The following is a 19,555-nucleotide window of genomic DNA, read 5'->3' on the forward strand; positions in this document are numbered from 1 at the left end:
TCTGAAGGCCTTCCCACACTCCTTACATTTATAAGGCATCTCTCCAGTATGAATTTTATTATGTGCCTTAAGTGATGTTTTGCTACTTAAGATCTTCCCACATTCACTACATTCATAAGGTTTCATTCCAGTATGAATTCTTTTATGTAGAGTAAGTTGTACGGTAAGGCGGAAGGCTTTCCCACATTCATTGCACTCATAAGGTTTCTCTCCAGTATGAATTCTCTGATGTCGATCACGTTCTGAGTTAAAGTGGAAGGCCTTTCCACATTCCTTACATTCATAAGGTTTTTCTCTAGTAAATTCTTTGCTGTCTGAAAGGAAGAACAAAGGGTTGATTAACCCTGCCTTCTTTCCCTTTCCCAAGGTTTATAGTTGCTCAAAGGTTTTAGAGCTATTCTTTACCACTCTCACCTGAGAGGGTCAGTCTCAGTGGGCTATCAATAAGGATCACACTTTATCTTATGTGAAAATATAATGACGCATAGTTAATATATACAAATGAATTAACCTAGGATGAAATTACCTGGAAGGATGAATAAGCCCTTACTCTACTCTAAATAGATGATATTTGAATGGAATAAGAAAATGAAAGACTATCCACAAAAATTATAGACCTTTTAAAGCTTGCAAATAGATCCTTATCATCTAAGGTGAAAACAGGAAGGGAAAACACAGAACAGAAAAAATAAGGAGGGGACAGCGAGGTGGTGCAGTGGATAGAGCACCGGCCCTGGAGTCAGGAGGACCTGAGTTGAAATCCAGCCTCAGACACATGACACTTACTAGGTGTGTGACTTTGGGCAAGTCACTTAACCCCAATTGCCTTACTTAAAAAAAAAAAAAGAATAAGGAGAATCAACTAATTTAGATTGAGGAGAGATAGGAAGAGACATCTAGTTAGCAGAATAAAGAAATATGAGAAAAAAGGGCATCATATCAGACAAATGTTGTCATAAATTTCTGCTAAAAGTCCAATACATCTACTTGGTAAGGGGCCGATTCAAATTTATAAGAGTAAGATCCAATTTCAAAAATGAAAATGATCAAGACATACAGGTAGTTCTCATTAGAGAAATTAATAGTTACCTGAAACATTATTCAAACTCAGGTAACCAAAGAAGTCAATTTGAAACAAGCTGGATATATCAACAAATAGTCATCAGATTAGTAAAGATAGCTTAAAATGATAATAAACTTTGGCAATTATGCTGAAATAAGTACTTGTTCAGCTGCTGTTATCATTTCTCTGACAAGTAACATAGCAATTTAAGCTAGTACTACACCTGTTCATATCCATTGATTCAATGATCCCACTACTAAGTCTACATCCTCAAAATTTTACTGAAAGCAAACAGAATTCTCTCAAAAATATTCACAGCAACTGTCTGTGAGACAGCGCAATCCTAAAAACCTATAGGTTTAATGACAGAGTTATGGATAAACAAATTGTGTCATATGAATGTATCATTGTGCCATTATAAACATAAATTTCAAAGCACAAAGAAAAACAGGATGATATATAAAATTACAGATTGAAGAAAGGGGAATTAGCTTATGATTAAACGCTTTAAAAAGTAACAGCAGCAGAGCAACATAATCATAAAAAAAGAAAAAAGAAAATATCAGGAGACTCAGAAGAAAAAAGGCCGTATTAATATTTTAAGTAATGCACTTATTTTAAAAGGGAGAATGAACTGATGGAAAGGAAGACGAAGAATGCCTCCATAAGTTAAGATAATCTTCAAAGAACAGAAAAGGGGGCAGCTAGGTGGTGCAGTGAATAGAGCTCTGGCCTTGGAGTCAGGAAGACCTGAATTCAAATCCAGCCTCAGACACTTAACACTTACTAGCTGCGTGATCCTGGGCAAGTCACTTAACTCTGATCGCCTCACCAAAAAGCAAAAAACAAAACAAAACAAAAACAAAAACAAAAAAACAAAGAACAGAAGAGAATACCTCCCCTGTATTTAGGAAACAACTTTCTTTGACACTGACAGTACATGTGAGTAAAGAAATGCATAAAACAGTAAATTCTTTTTAAAAAAAAAAAACCCTCAGCTCTTTTCAACAGGACAAGAAGCTATAATAAGATCACCGTGTTTTAACATTTTCTAAGAACTCTAACCTAAAATGATCAACAGAGCTGTACTTTACAATGATTCATTTGCTTGGTTTTTATGTAGTCACCTGGACAGCTGCTTCTTGGGACATCTGTCTCTGGCATCCAAGATGCTTCCTTTCTTTCCATTTGGTGGATCACATCTGGCTTGGAAACTGCAAATCCTGTTCATTGAAAAGGAAAAAATGCTAGGGATGGTAATTTAAGAATTCTATAAAAAAAAAATGATTTAAATAATCCACCTCACTCTCAGTAGAAAGGTGTGAGAATGAGGGTGCAGAATGTATCTAAATCATCAAGGGCACTGGTTATATTAGCTGATTTTGTCTGAAAATTTTTTTTTCTTTTTTAACCAATAGGCTGGTCAAGGAGAGAAATAGGGTGTTTTTTTAGGTGGAGGGGACATCAAGTAAAACACGCATAAAATTTAATAAAAGAATCCTAAACTAGCTTAAGCTCTTTTTTTGTGGGGGGGGGGAGTAGACATGCTAGCAAGACCTCAAGGATGGTACAAATGACCACTTATGGATAATCTATATTGTGTCGGAATAGGTTACAGAGTAGAACTTTGGAAAAATAGTTCATTTGACACATTCTCTGCTTAGACAATGGGAACACTTTGTGTATGATGATATCTCCACTAAGATTATACAGAAAATCTTGGTTTTGAAACAACACAAAGGATCTAGGACAACAGCAAACCAAGAACTCAGTTTGCATTCATACTATGCAAAGACATTTTCCCTCAGAACAGATATCACAAATACGCTACCTCTTGGCTACAAAAGGATGAGAAATATCTTCCTTTTGTATGCCAAAGAATAACTGTTAAAATCTTGAAAGTCTCCACAGTATATATTAAGACTCCAAAGGAGTAGCTGTCCTTACCCAAAGAGACCAAGTTCCTATAGTTCTCCAGCATCACATCCCTGTACAACTTTTTCTGAGATGGATTCAAATGTACCCACTCCTCCAGAGAGAATTCCACAGCCACATCTTTGAACGTCACTGATTCCTGCAACACCAAAAATGTTTGGATCACCCAAGTATAATATAACTCTGATTGTTATGATGTTTGAATGTAAAGTCTTTGCCATTATGGATTATTTCATTCATTTATGTGAAACACAGTATGGAGCCTGGGATATAGCAGGCATTTAAAAATTCCTCTCCTGTTAGATTGTAAGCTCCTGGAGGGCATGGCCTATTTTTGCCTTTCTTGTTATCCTCAGCACTAACACACAGTGCCTGGCACATAGTAAGTGCTTAATTAATGCTTACTGTTTTTAGTGGTTCCAATGATATCAATTTTACAACCTGCACCTGTGGCACCTATTTCCACCCTCTGAGCTCAAGTAGTAGTATGCTTCAGCCTTTTCTACTTGCTGCAATAAAACAATGAAAGTGAAATAGTGAAACATAGCTATCATGTGGTCCTAAGTCTTTCCTTGCAGGCTAACCATTCTCAGATCCTTTGAGCAATCAGCATAATCTCTTCACCACTTAGAGTAGTCACTTTCTTCTCTTTAAAACAAATAAAGCATTTAATATTTTATTTTCCCCCAACTCCAAGTAAAAACAACTATTAAGGGAATTCCACCGCCAAAATGGCAAGTGAAGGAACTCCCTAAAGCCTTCCTGAATTCCCCTAAAAACAATGTTAAAAAAGACTCAGAACCAATTTAGGAGCAGTGAAGTTTACCTTATTAAAGGCAATTTACCTTATAAAAAAGGTAAACTGCCTGATTAAAACCTTAATAACACAGCAGGAAAGGTTGGTCTCACTGAGGTGGGAGGGCAGGCCCTGAAGCCCAGTTAAAGGCACCAATAAGGCCCCGAGCCCCAGCACAAGAAGCTTGGGACATTGCAGGACTAGAGCCCAACTATGACACAAAAGCACAAAGTCATAAAATAGAAAAATGAGCTAAAAAAAGCAAAAAAAGAACGTGACTACAGAAAATTATTATGGAGACAGGGAGGATCAAGGCACAAATTTAGCAGAGGACAAGCAGTGTCAAAACGGCAACACATGAAGCCTTACAGAAAAATGTAAATAGGTCTAAAGCCCAAAAAGAACTTCTGGAAGAGCTTAAAAAGGGTTAAAAAAAAAACAAAACAAACACAAACAAGAGAAGTAGAAGAAAAGCTGGGAAAAGAAATGAGAGTAATGCAAGAGAATTATGAAAAAAAGAGTCAACAGCTAGGTAAAAGAAACACACAAATGGAAAAAGATATACAAAAATGCAAAGAAAATAACTCCTTAAAAATAGAATTGGTCAAATGGAAAAGGAGGTACAAAAGCTCAGTGAAGAAAGTAGTACTTGGAGGGAAATTCATAGCTTTAAATGCTTACATCAACAAAACAGAAGAAGAGTAGATTAACGAATCAGAAATACAACTAAAAAACCACTAGGAAAAAAGTAAAAATCCCCAATTAAACACTAAATTGGAAATCTTGAAAATAAAAGGAAGTAAATAAAATTTAAAGGAAGAAAACCATTGAATTAATAAAACTAGAGGCTGGCTTTATGAAAAAGCCAGTAAAATAAACCATCAGTTAGTTTGATTTTATTTATTTTTTTTAATTCTTACATTAAGCATGTTGTAAAGAAGAATAAGAACCAACAGGAGGAACCACAAGAAAGAAGAAACAAAACAAAACAGAAGGAAAAAAAAAAGAACAAATAGTAGGCTTTGATCTGCATTCAAACTCCATGGTTCTTTCTCTGGACGTGAAGAGCATTTTCCATCATGAGGCTTTTGGAGATGTCTTTAGATCCTTGCATTGCCGAGAACAGCTAAGTCTATCAAAGTTAGTCATGCTACAATGTGGTTGTTACTGTGTACAACGTTCTCCTGGTTCTGCTCACTTCACTCAGCATCTGGCTAATTGGATTTTAAGACGGAAAAAAGAAAACTAAATTGCCAGTATAAAAATTGAATGCGGTGAATTTACCACCAATATAAAGAGGAAATTTAAAAAATTATTAGGAGTTATTTTGCCCAATTATAGGCCAATAAATCTGGAAATCTAAATGAAACATGAATGTTTACAAAAATATAAATAGTCTAGATGAACAGAAGAGGAAATAGAATAAATAACCTCTTCTTAGAAAAAGAAGTTAAACAAGCCATCAATGAACTCCTTAAGAAAAAATTCTTAGGACCAGAAGGATTCACAAGTGAATTCTACCAAATATTTAAAGAACAAATAATTCCAATACTATATAAACTATTTGGGAAAATAGGCAAAGGAGTCCTACCAAATTCCCTTTTACAAATCACATATGGTGCTGCTACCTAAACCAGGAAGAGTCAAAACAGAGAAAGAAAACTACAGACCAATTCCCCTAAGGAATATTGACGCAAGAATTTTAAATAAAACACTAGCAAGGAGTTTATAGCAATATATCACAAGGATCATACACTATGACCAGGTGAGACTTGTACCAAGAATTCAGGGCTGGTTCAATATTAAGAAAACTATTAGCATAACTGACCATAGCAGTAAGAAAATCAACATCAATAGACAGAGAAAAAGCTTTTGACAAAATACAGCATTCATTCTTGGAGAGCCATAGGAATGGAGTTTACCTTAAGATGATAAGTAGTATTTATCTAAAACCATCAGGAAGCATTATCTGTAATGGAGATAAGCTAGAAGCCTTCCCAATAAAATCAGGAGCAATTATTCAATGTTGTACTAGAAATACTAGCTCTAGCAACGAGAAAAAAAGAAATTGAAGGAATTAGAATAGGCAACAAGTAAACAAAACTGTTGCTCTTTGCAGACAATATGATACACATAGAGAATCCTAGGGAATCAAGAAAAAACTAGTTGAAGTAATTAACAACTTTAGCAAAGTTGCAGGAAATAAAATAAACCCACATAAATCCAGTATGTCTCTGTGTTAACAATAGAGTCCTCAGCAAGGAATAGAAAGAGAAATCCCATTTAAAATAACTGTAGACAATACCAAATACTTGGGAGTCAACCTGCCAAGACAAATCCAGGATATCATGCCATCATGTCCAACTCACAGCTGTGTCTTCTGTCCACGTAAATTCCTTTTCACTGCCTCAATAATGAGAAAGTTCCTAGGGGTTACAGGTTCATCTTCCCATGAGGAATGTGAAGAGTTTAACCTTACTGAATCCCTTACATTTTCTCTTCCATGTTAACCTTTTTAGGTTTCTCTTAAGTCTTGTATTGGAAAGTCCATTTTATTGTATTCAGCATTGGTCTTTTCAGCAGGTCAGCTTTAAAGTCCTTTACTTCGTTGGATATCCATTTTCCCCACTGAAGGATTACATTCAGTTTTGCTCAGTAGGTGATTCTTGGTTGTAATCCCAGCTCTTTGTCCTCCAGAATAGCATATTCCAAGCCCTCTAATCCTAAATCTTGTGTTATCCTGACTGTGGCTCCATGATATCTGAATTGTTTCTTTTTGGCTGCTTGCACTATTTTCTCCTTGAAATGGGAGCTCTGCAATTTGGCTATCGTATTCCCAGGAGTTTTCATTTTGTGATCTCCTTCAGGAGCTGATTAGTAGATTCTTTCACTTTCTATTTCACCCTCTGGTTCTAGAAATATCAGGGCGGTTTTCCTTGATAATTTCTAGAAAGATGACGTCTAAGCTCTTTTTGACATGGCTTTCAGATAGTACAATAATCCTTCAATTATTTTTCTTGGATCTGTATTCCAGGTCAGTTGTTTTTCCAACGACACATTTCACAATTCTTCTATTTTTTTCATTCTTTTGATTTTGCTTCATTGTTTCTTGCTATCTTATGGAGTCATTAGTCTTCATCTGCCCAATTCTAATTTTTTAGGAATTGTTTTCTTCAGTGAGATTTCATACCTCCTTTTCCATTTGGTCATTTCTGCTTTATAATGAGATCCTTTCTTCAGTGAATTTTTACACCTACTTTTCCATTTGGCCAATTCTGCTAATTTAAGGCATTTTTCTCTTCAGTGGATTTTTGTGCCTCTTTCGCTATTTAGCCGAGTCTGTTTTTTAAGGGTTATTTTCCCCAGTATTTTCTAGTGTCTCCTTTACCAAACTGTTGGGTTTGGGGATGAAAACTAAACTCAAGAGACATGAATAGCCATTGTTGGCAATTGCTAGCCTCACTAATAAACTGATCGTGCTTGGTACCTTGTGTCTCAGTTTTTGTCAAAACACTTAGCAACCAGGACCTCCATCTTAGCATACCCTCTCTAAGAATCGCTCCACTGTGGAGGAGACCTGGAAGCTCTCATTTCTGAGCCAAATTTTCTCCAAGCAAAGGTAAGCTCTTGAATGAGAAAACCTTAGTAACAAACCAATCAGGAAAGTTTCTAAAGCTCTTAGATAGAGGGGTGGGGAATCTGTGGCCTTGAAGCTTCACAGAACAAATCCCCTTAATAAAAGGTTTTATTCTGCAAAGTTTGGATTCAGGCAAAGGGCCACATTTGAGGACCTAGAGGGCCTCAAGAGGCCTCAAGGTTAAAGGTTCCCCACCCAAGCCCTAGAATTGATAACAATCTTAAAACTGCACTAGGTTTTTAGTAAAAATTTAAAAAGAAATTCATAAAGAAGAGGGATGGAGATTGAAGAAAACTTTGCAATTTCCTCTTTATAGTAGCAGCTGACCAAAGGAACACAGCTATGCTGAAAGTTCCCCTTTCCTTTTAAGTGGTAGTGGGGCCAAAGAAAAATAACATTCAGCTGATAAGACAACTGTCATCACTTAAATTCTTACTAGTTATTTGGCTCTTTTACAACTGACAAATTACAAATGATCATAAACAACCTACAGCAATCTGAAAGGGGAAATCCTGGAATTCTGTGCCTAGACTGGGACAAAGTAGAGGATGCCCTACTAGCCACTGCCCCCTTCTACTCAGGCACCACTGTAGGGTCACTTGTGGCAACTTCCTAATTACCCTCCAGTGAGCCACTTGTGACTGCTGCTGCTAGTTTCCCATTTAACATCCCTTGAAAAGGTGACAATGGGGTCAGGTGACAGTATTCCTCTGTCTCCAGACCCCTACCCCAGGAAACCTGCTTAAATCCTCAAGTCAAGGCAATCTGCCAATTCAGCTAAGACTGACAAAAGTGCACGCTGTTCTGTTCAATTAAGTGACCTTTGGTCTAAGACCACTAGAGGAACTATTTTGGAATGGCCACTGAACAATCTCACCCTAAAAACAAATTAACTGTAGTGTTTATTTGTCTGATAGGACATGCTCACTGCTCCTTTAAGGGCCCTGCTCCCAAGTATTCTGTTCCCACTGTACTGTACTCTTTTGCTCCTCCATTCCATTCCTTTTCCACTATGGTAAGACTGGCTGCTGCTGAATTTTCTCTCCAAAATAGATTTATACCTGCTGTCACCCAACCCAGAAATATGATACCCTTAAGAGTCTATCTTGTTAATGCAGAAATTGCCCAATATAAAGGAAAAGATAAAGAAAAGAGGAAAGCTAGGCAAAAAACTCAGGAAATCTCAGCCACTCTCTAAACACCTATGGTTCCTTTTTGAACCCTGCCACAAAACCTCCGGGTATGGATATGCTTTTATTGCTGCAAAAGGGCTCATTTTACTAGTGATTGCAGAAAGAAAAAGAGGGATTCAAAAAATAATAATGGGATGTTGGGACAATCTAAATAGAAATTACAGCATGAGAGTACAGGGGTAAGTGTCTGTCTTATCTGTGCTTTGTGTTCATCTATGCCAGCAGGTGTTTCCAAGCATCTATTTTATTCTATGTCCTAATAATTCAACCTAGTTTTTTTTCCCCTTTGGTCTAATCAGTCAAGGAGAAGAGACCATAAAGAATAAAACTTTCAAAAGTCTTCAGGAAAGACAAGGCTCTCTTTTCTCTCTACATGTCCAACACTGGCCAAACTGGACATTGCAGAGATGAAAGACAGATACAGAAACTAATTAGAGGCTAAATTTCTCTACAGAAAATTTCCAAATTATAATTTGAATTTTTTTTTGAGTTTTTGGGGAACCAGTAAAATTTGTAAAGTTTGATGAAAACAAAAATTGGCAGGTCAGCTTCACAAAAAGAAGGAAGTTTAGGATAACTTGAGACTGCTTTTAAAGTTGCAGTTTGCATTTTAAGAATGATTTTATTTAATCTTGAAATCTGTTCAAGAGAGATTCAGTGAAATTTAGAGAAGCGTTAATTAAGATAAGAAGAACTTAGGAAAATTGTACAAGAGAAACTAGAGGAAAACTCCTATCAGTTTAAATAATTCCACAACTCAGAATTTAAGATGAAATAACTTTGCTAGTTCTCATTAAAGTAATATGCAGGAGAATTAAAGATTGAGATTAGATCTCTAACTGCTCAAGTCTCACTTATACAGCAAGAGCAGTCAGCTCCATTTTTTGATCAACAAAATCAAACCAGTTTCACTTCGTCAAGTCTCCAAGTGTGAAGTTTGTGGGTGCCACTCCGTGGAACTGGCTTTACAAATTCTTGAAGAGATACACCTAAAAACTACACTTAAAGGGAATGACAAATTTATTGCAGTACGGAAATGTGATTAAAAAGGTAGAAGAAGAAAGCTTGTCAGATCACCTTCAGTTGTCTCTCTCAAAAGAAGTAAAACTAGCCTTTCTTTACTTTTCTGTTGCTTACTGCTTTTAAACAACCAACCTGAAGACACCAAACAAGCCCTGCGATCAACCCCTACAAGGAGACTCCCAGATTTAGGGGAATCCCAGAGTGCTCCCAGGGAGAGAAAAAGCTTGTTTTAAAATCAGGAAGCAACTGAAAAGGAAGTAAAATTCAATGTCTTTTTCTATGAAGGCTATAGTAAGTTAGGATAAGAAAACAGAAGAAATGGACTTAGTCTTCCAGCAACCTGAAAGGAAAAAAGAAAAACTTATATCTAGAGCCCTTCAGAAAATTACAGTCTCCATCAGACACTGCTTTTTTCAGTAGTATAATTCTTCTTAGTTCTAACTAATACTCCAGTGAGTTCTAATTAATATATGAAGTCAAAGTTGCATTTTTAATAAAAGCAGATATTTAAATCAAGCAATTATTAGGCTACAAAACAAAGTATCTTTTTAATGCAAATCACTGTTGACCAATTGACCAAAAGGCAAATTAACTTAGAGACAGAAAGGGACCATCTACTTTACTATCAAAGAATTACTGAAAGTGGTATCTTTGCATTAGGGAAGGCTATAAAAATGTCAAAGAAATGATTTGTATGAGTGTACCGTCCAAAGGTATTGTTGTTTAATTTACCTTTAATGTAATTTTGAGCATTATAATGCTCACAAGTACATTCCAATACTTGTAATCTCACTGTTACTTTATAAACTGAGTTAATTTTTTTTTTAATTAAAGCATAATGATACTATAAGCAAACCTGAAGAGCAAGGAGTGGTTTACCTGTCACATTTATGGAGAATGGAAGAATTTATGACCAAACAAGAGATAGAGAACATTATGAAATGCAAAATGGGTCATTTTGATTACATGAAATTGAAAAGTTTTTGCACAAAGTCAATGCAACCAAGATTAGAAGGGAAGCAGAAAGCCAGGAAAGAATTTTTATAACCAATGTCTCTGATAAAGGCCTCATTTCTAAAACATATAGAGAACTGAGTCAAATTTGGAAGAATACAAGTCATTCCCCAATTGATAAATGGTCAAAGGATATGAACAGGTAGTTTTCAGATGAAGAAATTCAACCTATCTATAGTCAAATGAAAAAATGCTCTAAATCACTATTCATTAGAGAAACACAAATCAAAACAATTCTGAGGTATCAATCACACCTATCAGGTTGCCTAACACGACAAAGCAAGAAAATGATAAATGTTGGAGAATATATGGGAAAAGTAGAACACTAATGCATGGCTGGTGAAGTTGTGAATTGATCCAGCCTTTCTGGAGAGCAATTTGGAACTATGCCCAAAGGGCTATACAAATGTGCATACCCTTTCACCCAGCAATAGCACTTTTAGATCTGTATTTCAAAGAGATCATACAAATGGGAAAAGGACCCACATGTACAAAAATATTTATAGCAGCTCTTTTTGTGGTGGCCATGAACGGGAAATTGAGAGGATGCTCATCGATTGGGGAATGGCTGAACAAGTTGTGGTATATGAATGCAATGGAATACTAATGTTCCATAAGAAATGATGAGCAGGCAGACTTCAGAAAAATCTGGAAAGATTTACATGAAATGATGCTGCATGAAGTGAGCAAAACCAGGAGAACATTGTACACAGTATCAGAAACACTGGGCGATGATTAACTTTGACAGATTTCCCTCTTCTTAGCAATGCAAGGATCTAAGACAACTCCCAAAGACTCACGATAGAAAATGCTATCCACATCCGGAAAAAAGAACTATGGAGTCTGATTGCAGATTAAAGCATACTATTTGCAATCTTTTTGGTGCTTGTTTTTGTCTCTTCTTCCTTGTGGCTCCTCTCCTTGGTTCTAATTCTTCTTTACCACATGACTAATGTGAAAATATGCACAGCCTACATCAGATAGCAAGCCGTCTTGTAGTGGGGGAGGGGAGGGAAGGGGAGAAAATCTGGAACTCAAAAATCATATGAAAGTGAAGGCTGAAAACTAAAAATAAATTAATATTTGAAAAAAATTAAAGCATAAGCTAATTGATAAAAATGAGCCTTGAAATTTGAAATGTTGACAGTTAATGGCCCTTGTGAAAATTGAGATTTAAAACTGTTAACATTAGTGATTATGGAACTATTAACTGATTTAATTTAATCAAAAAATTAAATTAATGTGATAACGCTTATGTCCATTTAACGTCATGAGAAAATTAAGTCCTCTTTGATGAAAGACAAAAATTAAATTCTTAACTGCTTAATTAGATACGATAACTTCATAATGTAGAGTATTGGAAAATATCACAAACTTTGTGAAAGGAAGAGGTAATTAGGAACTATGATCATTCACAGTCAAAGAAAAGATGCTTGCGAGTTTCTCTACACATGTAAGTATCAGCACTAAAATGAAAGTTGATTTTATACAATTGACTATAAACTGAGAAACCATCACTGGTCTCTGGTTGATTCACCTAAGTCACTACCAAGTAAACTCCTCTATGAAATGGGTGGATAAATGCTTCTCTAGCATAGGAGAGGTTAACTTTGAGAGGGACATACACAACTTCTTCTCCAAAGTCATCTTACTAACTGAAACCAATGACACCACAGTGAGGAACTAGGAGGGACCTTAAACTCTACAGTTGTGCTGCGGGAGTTTATTTGACTATCATATATAAAAACTATGTGACTGTAACCAATGCCAATTGTCCAAAAGGCCTCAGAGAAATTGGGATGAACTAAACTTTTAAAAGCCTTTAAGAACCCCTACACGTGACAGTATTACAATCAGTGGGTTTTGTCTACTAAAAACGTACTAAAGTATAAAGGAAAATTCACTAAAATGAAGATTGTCTGTAGGGTCTTGGATATGACTGGGAAATAAAGACGAAAGGATTAAGCAAGTAGAAGAAAGTAAGAGAAGGGTCAGAATAAAATATGGAAGAGGAACTTTTAAAGGGCTTTAATCAAAGGCCACTGGAGGTATATAAAAAGAAAAGGAAGTTTAAGCAAGTAGGGATGAGAGAAGAAAGGCATGACAGACTTATCACTTTTTGCTGAACATTTGTAACAATCAACCCGCAACAGAAATAATTGAACATCTCATGGCTAGCCTTACATAGAATGCTGAATCTTGTAATTACTGCTTTCCATTGCCCCATTAGTAATTTAATTCCAACGGATGCTGATCATGCCTGATCCTATCAGTTTGGTTTATAGATGGTGATTCAATGGAGACACGGCTCTCATAGAATCTAAGGGGGAATGCAAAATTTAGATTATTGATTACTGAGTAATAATTAAGAACTGCAGTAATTCAACACAATCAGAAATTAGAGATTAGAATTAGAGTTCGCAGTGTAAGCCTTAGTTTAGAGAATTTAACTTCCTTAATTTTCTGGGCTATAGCATGTACTCTCACCTCAGAAGGTGGGAGGGAACATGGCATTCTTTGACAAAAATATGTTTTTTAGAAACAAAACCAGTGAGAGAAAAAAAAAGAGAAAGAAAGCAACAAAACCAATTTCCCTAATGAATATCAAGGTAAAATTTTAAAGAATATATTACCAGAAGATACCAACAAATGTATCACAAAGACCATACATTATGCCAGGCCGTATTTATACCAGGAATGCAAGGCAGTTTCAATAATAGAAAAACTACGACCATAATTAACCATGTCAGTAACAAAAAGAACAGAAATCACATAAAAAGATGCCGAAAAAGTTTTTGAGAAAATACAACACCCATTCTTACTTAAAAAAAAAAAAAAAGCCATAAGAAAACATAGGAATAAATGGAGCTTTTCTTCCTCAGTATTTTTTTGGGTCTCCTTTAGCTAGCTGTTAACTTGCTTTTCATGATTTTCTTGCATCACTCTCATTTCTCTTCCCAGTTTTTCCTCTACTTCTCTTACTTGCTTCTCAAAATCCCTTTTGAGGTCTTCCAAGGCCTGGGACTGATTCATATTTTTCTTGGAAGTTTGGATGTAGCTTTGACTTTGTTTTCTTCTTCTGGTTGTATGTTTTGATCTTCGTTGTCACCAAAGTAAGATAATATAGTCTGACTCTTTTTGCACTGCGTGCTCATGATCTCAACCAATTACTTGAGTTTTAAACTCTCTGTTAAGGTAAGAGTCTGTTTCCAATGTGGAGAATGTACTGTCCCAAGCTTCGGGGGTTTGTACAGCTGTTTTCAGAGATACTTCAAGGGACCTGAAAAGTGTCAGTTCTTTCAAGGTGCTATGATAAGGGGCGAGGTGTTTCCTCTCCACCACCACAACATGCTCCACCACACCAGGGCTCCTCCTTGCCAGCGTTCCTCCTCGCCCCAGGACCGCCCCTCAGAACTGTGACCCAGATCCAAGCACCGGTAAAGCAAGAGATTCCTGCCTCAGCCCTGGCAAAGAGATCCTTGCAATCCCCCTCTGATCAGCCACTCGATTCCCCCTCAGTCTGTGCCCCGAGGACACGCTCTGGACTTGTGGCTGAGACCTAGCTTCTTCTCTCACCGCAGTCACAGACTTTTCTCACTGACCTTCTAAGTTGTCTTTGGCGTTCGTGGGTTGAGATGTCTGGAAACCACTACAGCCGCCCACGATTCAGTCCTCTGAGGCCTGCTCCAGGGTCGCTGTCCTCTCCCAGTCCGGCGCGATATACCTTTCCGATCAGCCATCCAGGTTGGCTTGGGCTGGAAATTTGTTTTACTCTGTTTTTTTCTGGGTTCTGCTGCTTTAGAATTTGTCTAGAGCCATTTTTTGTAGGTATTTGGAGGGATTTGGGGGACAGCTCTAGCAAGTCACTGCTTTCCCTCTGCCATCTTGGCTCCGCCCCTAGCTTTTCTTAATATGATAAGCAGTATCTATTAAAAACCAAGAGCAAGCATTATCTGTAATGGAGACAAATTAGAAGCTTTCCCAAAAAAATCAGGGGTGAAGCAAGGACGGCCATTATCAACAATTTTATTCAATATTATACTGGAAATTCTAGCTAAAGTAATGAAACAAGAAAAAGAAATTGAAGCAATATGGCAACAAGGGGAAAAAATCATACTTTGCTGATAAAATGATGGCATACTTAAGAAAACTCTGAAGAATCAACTAAAAAAACAAGTTGAAACAATGAAGAACTTTAGCAAAATTGCAGAATATAAAATGAATGATCAGCATGTCTATGTATTACCAGCAAAACCTAGCATCAAGAGATAATATGGGGACAGCTATTTGGCGCAGTGGATAGAACACTGACCCTGAAGGACCTGAGTTCAAATCTGGCCTCAGACACTTGACCCTTACTAGCTGAGTGACCCTGGGCAAGTCACTTAACCCCACTGCCTAGCCAAAAAAAAAAAAAAGAGACAGAATGAGAAATTCCATTTAAAATAACTGCAGACAGCATAAAATACTTGGCAGTTGCTCTGCCCAGACACAACCAGGAATTAGATGAACATAATTACTAAACACTTTTCACACAAATAAAGACAGAGCTAAAGAACTCATGGGCAAGTGGACAATTTGAACTAAATTAATTTACTTTTTAAGTGCCACACCAAAGAATTTTTTCTATACACCTAGGAAAAATAATAAAATTTATCAGGAAGAAAAAAAGGTCAATAACATCAAAGGAATCAATTTTTTTTTGAATACAGAAAAGCAATCTAGCAGTACCAGATTTCAAACAATATTAAAAGGCAGTAATGGTCAAAATAATCTGGTGAGGGCAAGGAAATACAGTGGCTGATCAGTGAAGCAGATTGGGTAAATGACCATAATAATCTAGTGGTTCAAAAACCCAAGGATCCAAATTAAAAAACAAAAACAAAAACAAAAACAAGGATCCAAACTTTGGAGACAAGAACTCACTATCTGATGAAAACTGCTGAGAAAACTGCAAAAGCAGTCTGGCAAAAACCAGGCATAGACCAACATCTCACACGGTATACTAAGATAAGGTCAAACTGGGTACATGATTTAAATACAAAGGATGATAGCGTGAGCAAAGTAGGAAAAATTTATCTGTCATATTTATGTATAAGGGAAGAATTTATGACTCAACAAAAGATACAGAAGATCACAGGAGGTTATAGGCATAATTCTGATGACATGAAATTTAAGTCTTTGCAAAAACAAAACCAACGCAGCCAAAATAAAAAGGCAAGCAGGAAAATGGAAAAAAAAAAATTTATACAGTAAAATTCTCTAAATAAAGGCCTCATTTCTCAAATATATAGGGAACTGAGCCAAACTTATAAAAGCCAATCCTCAATTGAAAAAAAAAGGTCAAAGGATATTAACAAGCAATTTTCAGAAGAAGAAATCAAAACTATCAATAGTCCAATGAAAAAATGTTCTAAATCAATAATACAGAAATGCAAACTACAACCAAGAGTACCACTTCACATCTCTTAGATTAGCCAAAGTTGAGGTGGGGGTCAGAAAAACCTGGAAAAACTTGCATGAACTGAGGCAAACTGAGCAGAATCAAAAGAACACCCTATAAAGAAACAGCAATACTCTAACAATAATTAGCTGTGAAAGACCTGTCTACTCTGATCCACACAATGATCCATGAAAACTACAAAGGATTCATGATGAACAATTAAATGAACTGAAGAACTCTGCTGTAGACTAAACCATATTTTTTTACTTGCTTTTATTTTTCTTACCTTCTTTTTTCTTTGTAACCTGGCTAATGTGGAAATGTTTTGCCTGACTTCACATGCAAAACCTGGACCTCACTGCTTGCATTCTCAATGGGTGGTGGAGGGGCAGGCAGGAGGAAGGGAAAGAATGTGGAACTCAAAATGTGAAAATGTTTCCAAAAAAATCAAAGTAAATGTAAGGTAATTCCTTTGCAAGGGGAGGACAAAGAGATGACTTCTGTGTTAACTTTTAGCTCTGAACGTATGATGCTCTGATCCCCACAGTTTCTAGGGTTCTCTGAGAAAGAAACGTATCCCACGGTCTTCAAACTGACAAGGTATTTCAGGAAAGAAGCAATTCCCACTCACCCTTGCAAGCCTGGCTGTCAGGAGCAGAGGAACCATCCCTTTTGCACCGTGAAAGCGCCTCCTGGGCAGAGCAGAGGCCCCGGGGCCAAAGGCTCTGGGGGGAAATGACAACTATGAGAACCACAGGGCAGCTGCAGGTGTCCCCTCCTCAGAGGCTCCCCTGAGGGGCAGAGCAGGGAGGAGGGTCTGTGGGAGAAAGCAGGACAACAGACACCACTGATCCAGCAGCAGCAGCAGAGAAGGCTTCCTGGAAGAAGTGGTACCCAGGAGGCTTTCTACGGAAGACGAGGAGATAAGGCAACAAGGGAGTCCGGGCACGGTCAGGGAGATGTCACTTCTGAGGAGTGAGGGGTGGGGGGTCGAGGGTATGGACCCCCGGCAGCAGCAGGGAAGGCTTCCCGGAGGAGGGGGTACCCAGGAGGATGCCGGGAGGAGGAGATGAGGCCGAAGTGGAACGGGGACCCAGGAGCAGACACACAGCAGGAGGGGATCCTTTCAGACTCTGTGCACAGGAGGAGGATTGAGGCCTGGAGGGTCAAGAGTGGAGGGCTCCGCCTCCAACGCCCCCCAGCCCCAGACTCCCATTCCCCGTGTGCTCCCCCACCAGCCCCCGGTGCTCCGACCCCGCCGCACCCCCGTGGCCGGCTCCGCCTGGGCCGGGCCTCGCTCTCGGTCCCCGCTCACCCCGTCACACTTCAGCTCAGGACACAGAAAGGGAAGCCAATATCCAAAAGCAAGGAAGAGCATGAGAGAAAGGTGGCGGAAGTGTCGTAGAAAGATAGAAGGCCCTCCCGCCCTTGAGCTTGGAAAATGCCCCCGAAGAGAGCACGGCCTTCTGGGAATCGTAGTCTGGAGGCTGAGGCGACTTGTGCGCATGCCTGGAGCTCGGCTCCTCCCCCGGCCTGGAATGCGGGTCCTGGCTCCCTGTCTGCCCCGCCCCTCCCCGCCCTTCCTGCCAGGAGCCCCGCCCCCTCCGCTCCTAGCGTTACCTCGTGCGAGGTCTTCACAACCCCAGAGCCCACGGCGAGTCACCAGGCATGGGGTCCCAGACCTCGAGGGGTCCTGGGGCTCCTCCGAAGCTAGTCTAGCCCGCAATCTCTCCCACCCCGGCAGCCAGTCACCACAGGCCGCGGGTCTAAAGAAATGCTTCCTGTGCACTGACATTTTCCCGCAGGAACTGACGCAAACACGCCGGGAAGCCAGGGCTTTGAGGAGGGAAACCAGGGGCTGGGGCTGGATGCCGGGACCGCTGGCTCAGCTCCCTGGGGCTTCCAGGAGGAGCAGGATACGAGTGGGCCCGGGGCAGCAGGAGAGGTCACGGGGGCACCGGCCAGGGGGAAGCCGTGCTTCTTTGTGTCTGGTTCCTCCGTCAAGGAGACCGACCCGAGGGAAACCAGGAGACGTGGAGAGCGTGTAGCTGTGCCTGGGAAATGCCCGTCGTCTGGTGGATGGGCTAAATAAAACAGGAGACACAGAATTGTTCCAGTTTTCAAAAAACAGAAGAGAACAGAATCAGGAAAATGTAGGTGCAGTGTTGTTGTTCAGTCCTGTTCAAATCTTCCTAACCCCATTTGGGGTATTCTGGGCAAAGATGCTGAAATTGTTTGCCATTTCCTTCTCCAGTTCATTTTACAGGTGAGGAGACTGAACATCAAACAAGGTTAAATGACTTGCCCTGGATCACGAAGCTGCTAACTTTTTTTTGGTCTTTTAATTCTTTTTAAAAAATAATTTATTTTCATTTTTCAACATTCACTTCCATGAGGATTGTGAATTTTAAATTTTCTCCCCCCCCTCTTCCTCTCCTCCCCCCTCCCCAAGATGGCATGTAATCTGATATAGGCTCTACTTATACATTCTTACACATTCATATTAAGCATATTTCCCATTAGTCATGTTGTAAAGAAGATGGAAAATAGTAGGAGAACAAATGAATGAATGTTATCAAACTGCAGGCCCTGAAAATTTCCCTGTTTCAGCTTTCTCCTTGTTTAATGTTATTAAACTTTGCATGCTGTCCCCTACTGAAACAAGACAGGCTCGAACCTTTGATCAGGGCACACAAATAGAGGAATTGGAACAAGAAAATGATAAAGCAAATATAGAAACGGAAACAGATTATTTACACAGTAGAAGGGTTTAATAATGCTTTGGCTGCACCTGAGCCGTCAACTCCGTTTTTTTCTCAGTGTCCGTCTTACTTGCAAACTTGTTCGTCAACAAAACTAAAAAATAAACCTAAATCAGTACTAGAAAGGGCATTGCAACAAGCTAGCCAGAGAGGTGAAGACATGACTGAATTCATAGGTCATGCAGGATTTTTTCCAGTCCTTGAGACCCCTAATCCTAATGACCCAAATGATCCCATCAGAGAATATGCTTCTTTAGATCTTAAGGTGATAAAAGAATTAAAAAGTGCAGCCACCACTTATGGGCCACTATCCCCACATGTACACACTTTATTGGATAGTATTTCTAGAACAGCTTTAACACCACATGATTGGGCCAGTATAGCTAAAATGTGTTTGGAACCAGGTGAATACTTATTATGGCAGTCAGAATGCCATTATCAATGCAAAATGCAAGCTGGAGACAATGAGAACAGGGATGTCAGTGTTTCATATGAACAGTTATCAGGATCAGGAAACTATACTCAGCTAGGCAATCAATTAGGATATCCTCTACATGCTTATCAGCAAGTTCTACAGTGTGCCCATAAAGCCTGGAATTCATTGCCAGGAAAGGAAGATAAAGGTGCCTCATTTACTAAAATTTTGCAAGGACCCACAGAAACTTTCCCCAATTATTTGGCTCACTTTA

The 19,555-nt window shown here is 38.7% G+C and overlaps 1 protein-coding gene across 1 annotated transcript in view; it reads right to left on the minus strand.

Moving 5' to 3' along the window:
* LOC114031136 (zinc finger protein 879-like) overlaps positions 1 to 17,464 on the minus strand; it is a 25,846-nt gene extending 8,382 nt beyond the window's left edge. Inside the window, exons 1-5 of the mRNA XM_027846153.1 lie at positions 17,420 to 17,464; positions 16,736 to 16,829; positions 3,011 to 3,137; positions 2,191 to 2,286; positions 18 to 314 (exon numbers count right to left, since the gene is read on the minus strand). Coding sequence (XP_027701954.1) covers positions 18 to 314; positions 2,191 to 2,286; positions 3,011 to 3,137; positions 16,736 to 16,771 — 556 coding nt within the window. The 5' untranslated portion in view covers positions 16,772 to 16,829; positions 17,420 to 17,464. The remainder of the gene's footprint in view (positions 1 to 17; positions 315 to 2,190; positions 2,287 to 3,010; positions 3,138 to 16,735; positions 16,830 to 17,419) is intronic.
* Between the last annotated feature and the right edge of the window lie 2,091 nt (positions 17,465 to 19,555).

The sequence above is a fragment of the Vombatus ursinus genome, unplaced genomic scaffold (genome assembly GCF_900497805.2).
Source record: "Vombatus ursinus unplaced genomic scaffold, bare-nosed wombat genome assembly UNPS02015073.1, whole genome shotgun sequence".
Classification (NCBI taxonomy): domain Eukaryota; kingdom Metazoa; phylum Chordata; class Mammalia; order Diprotodontia; family Vombatidae; genus Vombatus; species Vombatus ursinus.